This window comes from Vidua macroura, chromosome 7, assembly GCF_024509145.1.
Source record: "Vidua macroura isolate BioBank_ID:100142 chromosome 7, ASM2450914v1, whole genome shotgun sequence".
In the NCBI taxonomy this organism is placed as follows: Eukaryota; Metazoa; Chordata; class Aves; order Passeriformes; family Viduidae; genus Vidua; species Vidua macroura.
In genome coordinates this window covers 27,507,998-27,520,330 of record NC_071577.1, presented here as the reverse complement: position 1 = coordinate 27,520,330, position 12,333 = coordinate 27,507,998, and the positions used below count along the sequence as shown (strand labels likewise).

The 12,333-nt window shown below is 37.8% G+C and overlaps 1 protein-coding gene across 1 annotated transcript in view; it reads left to right on the top strand.

The window, feature by feature from the left end:
• Positions 1-12,333, top strand: part of CNTNAP5 (contactin associated protein family member 5) — a 200,544-nt gene that overhangs the window by 87,020 nt on the left and 101,191 nt on the right. Inside the window, exon 11 of the mRNA XM_053983157.1 lies at positions 7,374-7,480. Coding sequence (XP_053839132.1) covers positions 7,374-7,480 — 107 coding nt within the window. The remainder of the gene's footprint in view (positions 1-7,373; positions 7,481-12,333) is intronic.

Below are 12,333 nucleotides of genomic sequence, written 5' to 3'. Positions count from 1 at the left end.
CCCCTAGCTTGGCCATGCAAGTGAAAAAAATACTCTGGCTAATTATGTCCAGTGAATTTTAATTTTTTTGTTAGAGTCCCAGGCTGGGATTAAAAAATCAAACATTTAGTATTACATTTAACCCCACATAAATATCTGAAGTGCATTGCAAAAAGAATAATTAAAAAACCCCAACCTCCAATTTGGCATCCATCCTTTTCATTCTCTATAGTTTTTCTATCTTCAGTATTTAGTGCCTTCTCTGCAGAAATGACAATTATTTTATAGTGCATATTGCTTTCTCTTTGCAGGAAATCCTCTTATGTTTTCCCTTCTTGCTTTTATAGCAATGAGTGGGATGTTTTTAAGTCACATTCCTTGAATTTGGATGGTGATCAAAGCTGAAATGAACTGAAGACATAAGAGGGGATGTTGTGCCCTTTTTCAAAATGTTTCTGATTTTGCGTATATCCCAAGTTTGGTTTGAGAATTGCCCAACTATGTCTCCATCCTCAGCCAAAACAAAACATTTGGACTGCACACCTTCAGCTGCTGATACCCAGATCTAGATTTTTTTCCTTTAAATGCTGCAGGAGAGACTGTCCTGGCTAGCTATAGGGGTCTGATGGTTATAAGTAGTTCTTCTGATGTTTTGTTTCACCTTAAATAGGTGACTTCAGTCTTGTGAGTGAAAATTTTCCCCTTATCTTTTGTCTCTGTTGCCTGTTTTAGGATTCAGTGGACAAATAGCTCAGGGCTACTGAAGTTTCTTGTCTTGATCTAGTTTATATATTAATTAAGGAAAATGGAAAAAAAGTTTTCAAAAAGTACTACACCAAAACAGAACACTGGAATGAGGTTTGGGTAATGGAAAATGGATGTGGAAATGGAATGGGGAAGGTATCTTAAATCGAAACTGTATTATATGATGGGAAATGAAAAAGGGAAAAATGTACCTTAATGACTTAATGCCTTGTAATGATCACTATACAGTGAAGAAAGTAGTATTAGAAATAGAGGAGGGCATGATGTTCTGGGAGAGTTGAACACTCTCTTAGGTGGTTCCCTAAAGTATGCACCTAAATCACAAATTAGACATGCTAACTAATGGAACTAAATTACTGGAATTACACCCTTGTAGGTAGCATTTTGAAATGTGATCTTGGAAATCCTCTCAATACCACACAGATTTTAAGATGGAAGGACAGGATGCAGAAAAGCAGAGACAGATTTAAAAAATTCAAACCCACAGGCATGTAAAGCCTGGGTGTTGGAATTAAAATCCCTGTAATTCTGAGGAGCATTCCCTCATCTCCTCATATCTATTCTAATGTTTAAAGCAGCTGAATAATACTGGTAATGGCAGAGCTTCTGTCCAATAGCTTAAGGGCTGATTGACAATGAAGTATAATAAAACCATGTAGCACAGTTTCCTGCTCTTGGACTGGGATATGACCTTCACACTGTCAGATGCTCTTGTTCTGTGATAGGCAACAAGAAAATATTTGTACAAAGCAAATTCCTGGAAAAAAATAGGCAGTTACAGTGGAAAATACTATCTCTGAGGAGGGGGCAGTTTTCTAGGCTTTGTGTTTCTTTAATGAGAATGAAAAGGAATGCTCACATTATTTGGATAATGCCATAAATTGGTTTTTTTGCCCTTCCTTAATGGTGTTTTCCCTGTCCTTGTTTCATACATGCAATACCAGCTGCAGAAAATGACAATCCAGGCCCATGAAGTGTTCACTAGTCTGTATAAGTGCTGTGTTTCAGAGCAAAATAAAGACAAATGCTTCAGATTTGTCAGTATCATTCAGTAAATCCTGTCGAGGGTAGGTAAAAAATTGGTTTGAGCAGATTGAACACCTTTCTATAACTGCAGTGACTTCTACATGTGGAAAGGTGCTGAAATTGGAGAAACTCAGCTCTGTCCCCGTGAGTGTAGGGACTTCTCACTAGGGTGGGAGAAGGGATTTGTGCTGAATGAGACCCCTGTGGAGAAAGAATGCAGTTTGAAAGTAGATAAGGGGCTAATTTATTAGCTTTTAAAATCCCACTTGAGTGTGGAATTGAGTCTGGGGGGAACCTGAATAGAGTTCTCTCCTGTTGCTGTTCCTTTAGAATAAAAATCCATGGGATGTGCAATGCCACGGTAAATTAAAGGCCAGATAATGGGGAAGCAAGTAGAATATAATATCATATCTTTCTTTGTTTGTTTGATTTTTGCAGATGGCTTTTCTGCTTTTGCTTTGTAAAATGATGAATTCTAAATGGAACAGCTGTCTGTACAGGATGGTTTATTTGTTTCCCTTTTTTCTTGTTCAAATTTATTTATATAAAATCCTTTCTGCTGATGCTAAGCCAAACTGTCAGCACATTTACCTATATTAAAAATGTAGGTGTTCTAACAACAAAGCAATCAAACCTTAAAAAATGCCTTTTATCTAAGGCACAGATAACAGGCTTTTCCTTCACTAGTGCCAGTCCCAACACAACCTCTTCCACAGTTCTGTGCTACTCACATGCCCGAGGGCTGTTGGCATCAGTGTTCAGATCTTTTAAATGCTGGTCTCACAGTGGTATGCAAGTGCAGGGTCTGAGAACCAGGGTGATCAACAGTGGAAATAATATATTTTAGAAGTTCTTTTATTGAGTTTTGCAAATCTTGTAAAGAAGAAAAACTAACCTTTGTTATAAACTATTGAGGTTTTGTTGTTTTGTTTTGTTTGTTTGTTTTTTGCATCAATTCAGTAGGATAGACTTCTCCATCATGGAAAAGAGGAATTGTCTGTTCACATTAGTCTTGTACTCTTTGTACTCCATGAGTTCTCATAACATAATAAATTTGGGAAAGAAAATGTAGATGACTTAAAAATAAAAAATAAAGAATGCCACAGACTTTTTAGAAAGTTGTTGGTCAGTTTTCTAAAGTTGAAAGAGGAAAGAGAATTTAGAATGTGTGGTGATGAGGAGGAAATGTCTGCTGAGGAAAAACAGAGGTCTGAAGAGTCTTAATTATTTTGCAGCCTGTTGTAATATTGCTTTTACACACTTTTTCTCTCTTCCTCTAGTTCTGGTAGCTCTTTTTTCTTCCTGTAGTTAAGGACACCTAACCCACCGTTTTACCACAAAAGGACATCCAGAGCAAAATAAGAGTGGGATGTGCTTTTGCAATATTTTTTTCTGATGCTCTTGGTTCTTCATTAGTTTTCCTCTTGGTAAACCTCTGAAGCTGTTACACATTGTCTGTCTGGTAGCACTGCTAAATTTCTCTTTGAAATTATTGTCTGGTCTCCCCTTGAAGCCATTTCTTGTATCAAAAATAACCTTTGGCAAGGAATTTCCCAGATTTACAGCTCAGCACAGCAGGGCTGAAATCCATGTAGTTGCAATTGGCCTCAGTCTATTGAGTTTAGTGGAAAGACACCATTTTACTAAAGCAAAATATAGTCTGTTACAGCAATACCATGAGTTTCATCAGACTTATATGTCTACTATATGATGTCATCTCTTTAAATGTTAAATTTTGTTAATTATAAATTAAGTATCTGCTGGCTGTAAATAGGAAAACATGCTGAAATAAAATGAATTTGATACAATATTTAAGACAATGCTTTGTTGTAGTCTTCCAAAATTTCATGTGATTTTTTGTTACAGCATTGCTAAGTTTTAGGGACTCAGTGCTCATCTGAAAACTATGTATATATACACTCTTGATATTTAGCGGGTGTGCTCCTTTTTTCTTTCTCTCTGTGATGGCTCCCTTTCCTTCCTCTTTACTTAGGAGGAATCGAGGGTAGTGCTGAGTGTATTGTGCTGACTATAACAAAATCTCAGAGGTGCTTATTGTAAGTACACTGGGTTTATTTCCAGTCAAGTGTAACATCAAATGTATAGAGCTCCTTCAGCCTTCCGACTCAAGTAATTTTGCCATTGTTATTTCTTCATCATTCCCATCAAAGGCCCGAATTTCTCCCCCCTAATGTCTGTGCAGTTTGTCCTTTGATTTCAAAGGAAGCACACCTACGGTTTTGGAGGTGAATGTTTCATCCAAGGACAGTGAAGCTTTTGTGCAGGCTCTGCATTTTGCTTATTTAGATGGCTAAGGTGTGCATTTTCTAGCTTGGCTGGATGAGGGGAAAACTTACTTGCTTCACTTTTTTATTTTAAATAATAATTTTTCACTGTGATATATGAATAAATGGGGAAGATCAGAGTCCCTGGTCTGTCACAAGCTTTCTTAGGCAAATCCATACATTTTCAAGTGTCTCATTTACGTTGCTTGCAAAAATTGAGTTGAGCTGTTTGTTCGTTTCAATTGCAAATAGGTCAGGGGCTGCCTGATACAAATATTTGTCTAGGAAATGTTCTATGATACCACTGCATTTTTTGCTGAAAGTGTTTGTTTCTACTAGAATGCAAATATTAATTTATATTTTAAATTACATGAGTTTAAATCTTTCAACATGAGGATCTAGGACAGTTCATAAATCCAACATCTGTGACTTATTCATGCCTTGATTAATTTTAATTGTAGGTATTTCTTAATTTTGAGTTCTCTCACAATTAGGAAAAAAATTGCTTCTAATTAAGACACAACTGCTCAGCTAGAATGGGATTATGGTAATTATTAGAGTTGCAAAGAAATTTGTTTCATAAGCTCTTAGAAGGGTTAGTTATCTGACCAAAAACAAGATCAATGCAGTTGGTGTTAATTAAAGCAAATAGACTAAGGAATAAAAAAAGATTTAATTCTGAATTTATGAATATCATTAAAAGCTGACAGGGTTAGTTTGACTTGCATTTTGTGCATTGTTGGGAGAAGAAAAAGTGTTTGCATTCATAAGACAAGTAGGAGTAAGAAGTGACCTTCAACTTTGTAAAGTCTTTAAAAGGAAACTGTTTCATGGGAATAAATGTGGCTAAGCCTCTAATACAGGCCTTTGGCAAATCACAAATGGCTAGTAATTAGCTCTACTGCATTGGGTTAATTAATTAAAGGTATTTTAAAGTAGGCAAAAAGCATATTTGTCCTTTACACTGATGATGTAATTTATGATAATAAAACAGCACTATTCTTTTTATCTCTCCAAAGAGCTCTATTAACATCATATGTTCCTTCTCACCAGCCTCCCTGTGATGTGAATAAAACTGCTGCTGTACAGTGACATAAAGGAATGTTTATCACTGAATAGCAAGTGGAATTAAAGGCAGTGTGCTGAGGGCAAGGGCAGGCACCACCGAAGTACAAATATGAGTAAATGTGCCCCACAGGTGAAATTCACATGTAGCACCACAGAGCTGTTGTACTCCTGTGCTTTGCCTCTGGAATGAAGCTGCTGGGGAGCTGTTGGTTCAGGTGGCTGGCAGGGTCCTGCAGGGCACAGCAGGGTGCAGGGCACATCACACAGTCCTGTTTGCACCATCCCAGAAGGCTGCTCCTGCTCTCTTCAGCATTGACCCAAAGCTTTATATCTCATTTCAGTATTGCCAGGAGTAGGTGTGATGGCAGAGGGGCTGGCTGGGCTCTCACTGTACCAGCAGGCTGTTGGACTGATAGATGATTGCCCAGCATACCATTAAAAGCCAAAATCTCATCCCTTCTCAGAATTCCTACCTTATAAGGGTAGGGCAAACCCAGAGGTTTTGGCCTTTCCCTTTGTTTCTTTCTTATTTTAGAAACAAGACATTCTCCCACAGCAGTAGAAATAGCTTCCTGGAGAGCTAGAAAACTAGGAATGTAATTCTCATACTCTGTCCTCATTTTGTATTTGAGCTCAATGATTAATAGGAGCCATGACAATGATTTTTATAAGACCAATATATCTTAGAAATGTTTTAAAAAATATTGCAGATATTTATAAGTAACATACTTTTTTTTTCAATTCCTTATTCCTCTCATATTTGAGTAATAAGTAATTACTGCAGTAAATGAGCAAGCATTAATAAAAATAATCTTTCTTGTTAATACTGTTATATGACCTTTATAATCTTATGTATAATAGTATAAGTAGTGATCAAGTGAACCTGTGTTCTGGAATGAATCTTAGACTCACTGATAGAGATGAATAGATGTAAGCTTGGATGAATGAGCACGGAGCATATTGAGGACAAGAGGTTGTTCTGACAGGCCTCTGGGCACATGAACAGGTTCCTTTGGCTTGTCAAGGTTTGGCAGCTCCAAACAGCCTTGGACTCAAGTAAATTGATGAAAACTTGGCTGATGAGGCTCAGAAGTCTGGTGAAGATGGCTGTTAGCGACATACAAGTTTTCTGCTTGCTTGCATGGAATGGGTTTTAATTGTAAGTAATCTAGAAGAAACAGATTGAAAGCCACTGCTAAGGGCAATATACATACTTGAATGCAAAAAAAAATCCTAGGGATAAGATGAACTGCAATAAAACCACATCTTCAGCTAGAAAAAATCAAGGTAGCATCAGTGATTTCACACTAGCACCCTGGAAAGATCTGGGCACTGAAAGAGTTTTGAAGCTCAAATTACAGCAAAGCAAATCCTAATGGAGTTCTGTAGTGTAAAGGATAAATTGATTGCCTATTTCCTCTCCACCCACCCATCACAATTGAATCAGCAGTATAAACAAGTTACTTATTTTTCAAAAGTCAGACATACTGCGTAAAAGAGATTAATATACAGTAAGAAGGGAAAAATAAAATGAAAAAAAAGGCAAATAAGAGAACAATCTGTTTCCATTTAAGCTGGTGTAACTCCATTGCACTGCCTGCATTTATACCAGGGGAGTTCAGATCAGCATTCACTTCTTGTCCTGGAGATTGAATTTGTCTCCCACAGCTTTTATTTCTCTTCATTTCCTGAGCTGCATGCTGTTGTGCCTCTTTCTTCTTTTAATAATTTGTTTCACAATAATACTTCAGAGGCACACCAACTAAAATGAGGAAGAGAGTACAGAACTCATAATTGAAGCATATTTTTCCTCTCACTTCAGAGATTTGCATGCTGTTAGTGTTACCACAAATGTAACTTAGCCTAATTTTGATAACAGTGGTGCCTGTTCAATCAAAGAACAGGGGATTCTCCTTTGGAACAAGATTCCAGTAGCATTTTCACCTGCTACTTGTCTTGCTCTGTGGTCAGAAAGTTCATGACACTTTAATTGCTAACAAGTGGTATATTTTTATTTAGTGTGATCTTTACCTATCTTCTGGATAGCTTGAATGTTGTTTTCTTCAGTGCTTGGACGTGAATCACAGAGAAAAAAAATAATTCTTTCATTAAACAGCGATTTCAGCCCTAGGAAATTCTTGCCTGAATGAGGAGTTGAGACAGTTCTGTTGGTTTTGATTTTTTTCCCCCAGCACATTATTTTTGGAGAAATATTTATAATTAATTACATTTTTTAATGTCTCCATTTAGATGTTTACCCAACTACTGTGAACATGGAGGAAAATGCTCCCAGTCCTGGAGCACCTTTTACTGCGACTGTAACAATACAGGCTACATGGGAGCCACCTGTCACAACTGTAAGTAAATCCACGTACAGTTTTTATTTTTGTTACATTCTTATCATAATCACAGTGGTCATTAGACATTTAGTAGAATTTAGCTGGCCTGAGCTGGCTGATTTTAATCTGTGTTTGGTGCTTTAGATCAATTTTACTACCCTGGGCTTTGTTTTTAGATCATATGAAAGTCCATGTAGCAAGAACCCAGTTTCCAACAGTTTATGATTTTGAAATTTTGCTGAACTATTTTTTGGGCTGCTACTATTTACAAGAATACAGAAAAATTCAGCTACTGAAATCCACAGCAAAAGGAATATTAAGGTGTTTTAAAGGTTAAAAAAACCCCATCAAACAGTAGAGGCACAAAATGCTGTGGATTCTGATAAAAAATAGAGAAAGGAAAAGCCACAATAAAGCCTCTTCATACAGCTGACTAAAAGGGAAAATAGAAAATGAAGGTAAACTTCCAGTTCTAACAAAGGAAACAAAGAGAAAAAACCTGTGAGTAAGAATAACAATTCCAGGAATACAACTGTAACCACTCTGGATGCTTGATGAGCACTTGGACTGCAGATAGGATGACATTGGTGAGATGGATTTTTTTTTTCCCCTGTTTAACTAAAAAGCAGACGAGAAGGTATTTAGTGGTTTGAAGCTGAGAATATTAGCAACCATACTGCCATTTTGGAGACTTTAATGGTTTGCTAGTTAACAGTGAAAGCATTTGTGGGGTATGCAGCTGACAAGAGATTCTGTTGAGAGATCTGTTCATAGATTTATCACCTGAACTCTCCATTGTGAACACAAAGGAAGCCAAGGGTTTTGTGCAGAAATCACACCAAGCCAGATGAAGAGAGGGAAGGAAAAGAGGACTTACTTTCTGTCCATTGCTTTTGTTGTTCCAAAAGGCATCACAACTCTTCAAAGCTCATGAGGCTTTGTATAAATAGCAGAGTATTTATACCAACTGATGACTGGTACTGAACTAGATGGCCAAATCAGGTGGTGAGAAGGGAGGGGCTCCTTGGAGGAAGGAAGAGAACTGTCACTATTGACTGTCAAAGGTGATTAGGGACAGTCAACTCTGGGCTACATCTGTGCTGTCGTATTAATTTGGGGCCTGAGGCTCACTATGTCTGTGCCAGCTCAGTGTGGCTCCTGTCCAAAGGAGACCATCTCATACCACAGAGAACTGGTTTATGACTAGTTTTCCCCACAGACACTTCCATGGAGCTAGTGAAGCCTCCTGTTTCTGTCAGCTCTTGTCTGCCCTTCAAAGACACATACATAGCTGCAGTTACTTAAGTCACTGATGTGAAACTACCCTGAAAAGTTTCTCAGGAAGCTCTTGTGTTAAGCTGTGCACACCTGTGATGTACAAGTATTCAGCTGCTCAACTTATTTACAACTGATTTATCAACAGCTAATTTGATTCCAGCTAGATTGTGGAGGCGGCTACCCTGTGAGCCAAGCAGTGCTGATAAACAGCAACATTAGTCTGGAGAAATGCATGCATCTATTTGAAATATGCAATGACACCAACTCAAAGCCAGTGGGCAAATGCAGACTGTTGATACGAAACTTGCAGAACAAGAGACCTTATCACTTTCAGCTGATAGTGGTTGATGTGCAGGAGTACCTTTTAGAAGGTGAATGAAAGGCACAGATTTGATCACAGCATAACTCCAGAATATCCTCAATGTATAGGAAACTCTCCAATCACGTAATTCAGTGTAGTTCTATCAAAGTAAAACATCTAATTTCATATGGTTTGAAACATTACCTCAAGAGATTTTTATTTTTCTAGAATACTGGTGCTGACAGGCCTGAAATTGAACTTATACCACTTTGGAGAGGCTATTTCTTTTATTAAACTGCCCTTCAGACCCAAATCCATGCAGCAGCAAGGGAAAGATTTAGCTGGCAATCTGCTGCAAGCAAAACAATGAGAATTGTTTCAGTGTTGCTTGGATTTCTTTTTTGTCTGAGTTACATTACCATAGGTTTTACCTCATTTTGGTATGGTAAAACGTGGGTGCCACTGGTTGAAAACAATAAAAAGACCCATTCTTTGTCATGGTTTTAGGAAGAACTGCATGGCATGCATCTGCAAGCCAGATTTAATTGGTTTATGTCTTACCACCTCAGATTGGGAGACTTTTCATTTTAAGAACTGAGATCTTGAGAGAAATTGCCCCTAACTTACTGTCGTCAAATATGAAGTATTGAAATACATTTTATAGTTAGTACATAAGCCATCTTATTTTTAGCTCCAAATATTCACAGACCACACTGGATCCTGCTGTGAGCAACAGCTAATACATACTATCTCTTCTCCAAAGAGTTTGCAGTTAAGTTTCTGAGGGTATAAAAACATGCTGGCACAGATGATGGAATGCTAGAAAGGCTTCATCAGCATTACAGGTGGCAGTTTCAGTCTACCAGGTGCATAATTATTTCTAGGCTTTCTTATAGCAAAATAGTCATAAGGTAGAGATTAAAAAGAGGAAGAAATTGAGTGCTTAGTGACATGGGAGAAAGCAATAATGTGCTTGTTTGAAAAATATAAGGCTGTGGCCAGAGGAGTTTGACATTTTTGACAAGGCAAATGTCAGAGTCATGACAAGTAAACAGGTTGGAAATGTGCCATGAAAAGCAAAGATAAATAGTTTGCATTTGATGCAACATAAGGGAATTAGACGGTGTCAGAAAAGAACAGTAAGTTGATAGAAGACACAGCTGGGATAGTGTTTGCAAGACCGTGTCAGATATGTGGGACAAAATTGTGTCTGGCATGTCTGAAAAGGTGTAGTTGAAATTCAAGATGTGTGTATGAAGCAAAAGCATGCATCTGAAGATACACAGAAAAAATTACCTGGCTCTAGGCATGTCCTTAGTATAACCTTCTGGAGGTAGCTACTTGCCTGAACCTCAGGTATCCTCCTGTTCACTCCAAACCCCTTCTGATCCTGAAAGCTCCTAAATTGTCACAGGATGTTTGGCAATCTGCCTGGTCCAGGTAAGGGTCCACTACTCAAAAGGCTGTGGTTCTGTCCCTTATTTTGTGCAGACAAGTTTCACACTGAAATGTCATCTGGTCCTGCTTCCACTCTCCTCTGAACTTTAATGTAAATGCAAGTAAAATCTTGCTAAAACCTGTCTATGTTTTCTGGGTTTCACTAGTCTCAGTGTTTTCTAACAGGTAGTTTCCTGCAAAGCTTATTGCCTGATGCATAAGCACATTTCTTTGTTTAGTCACAGTTAATCCTCCTTTGCCAGGTGCCACATGGAATGTTATCGATGCTTTCCAAGTCTTTTGTTGTTGTGGCTTGTTTTGGCCTTGGGTTTTTTTTCCCCTTTTGGATTTACCTCTCATCATTGCATCTTCCAGTGCAATTCACATCTTCTCCCTGGCTAGTCACAGCACTGACAAGCACTTGTGTTTCCATCTCTGTACTCTCTGTAGCTGTGAAACCCCAACACACATTCTCTGTCTTGCTCTCACAAATGCAGTTTGTGCAATTTGATGGTGAATGTAGAACTGCTGCTGTCTCCAGATGCCCATTTCACTGCCCATAGTTTGGGGAAACCAGGAGCCATAGAATAACCCTACAGAATATAAAGCCAGATGTTGGTGATTTACATTTCATTGTGTAAGAGTTTTGCTGTGCCTTAGTTTGTCTATCTCTGTTGGAAATAGGATCCAATTTGCAGATATATTAAGAGGTGTGTGATCTATATCATCCACTAAAATTGTGTGGGCTCTTTCTTTTGAAACTTATTGCTGCTTGAGCTTATCTGTAGCTGAGACAGTGCTTTGAGGATACAATCGTATTTCAATCTCTAAAATGTATGGTTTTGCCTTTTGCTTTATCTTTTAAATGTGCTTCACATAGCTTGCATTCAGATAGGTTGCAAGAGGAGCTCAGCTGAAGCCTTTTAGCGATAGATACCTTCCCAGTTTCTCCAGTGTGGTGGGTAGCCTGCTGATCTGTCAGGTATTGGAGTAGTCTGATAAAATCCAGATAGGAGAGGATCCATTACATTTGTAAACCATAGCAAAACAGATAATAATGTAATGTTCATTTTCAGCTAATCTATCTTTTGCTGTCTTGGTACTGTGACATCCAGGCTAAGATAGTGGTCTGGTCTCTCTCTATACGTAAAAAGCAGTGAGAGCTGCTTTCAGAGCTTAGCTAATTTCCCTGTGAGCTGGGGTGTCCATGGGAAGTTCATGGACCACCTCTGAAGTCTGTCAGCTGTCGAGGGAGGCTGTCCTAGCTTAGACATAGAGTAGGACAGGTCAAAATTATAGGTGGGAAGAGAGATAGGGGGAATCTTAGGTAAATGAATTACAGATCTTAATTTTTATATATCTATATACATATATATAAATTAATGTATGTATTAATTGAAAGAGCATAATTTAAAAGCTGCATAGTCATTCATCTCATATTATTAATTCTTGTAATTATCATGTGACAGTAAGAGCAGTAGACCAGTGTAAAATGGCCCTGAGATACAGAATGTTATAACTTTATTGCAAAATAAAGATCAGTAATTTTATCTTTCAGTGAGTTATTCTAATCCCTTAGAAAGCCTCGTCTTGCCCTTCTGTATTTCTATTATTTTTATTTATGATAATTTTCAGGTGGTTTTTAGTCTTCATGAATTTTTTAATTCCAAAGAGTGCTGAACATTGATACAAAAGATGTTGAGAAATATAAAATAATGATTTTATTCCTCATATTTTGGGATTGTCAACATGTCACAAAACTTTGCAAGGTGATAATTAACAGAATGTAATTTAATTCTGGGTATTTGCTTTTGTGTGTGATCTATCTCACACATCCAGGCATATGTCTTATTGG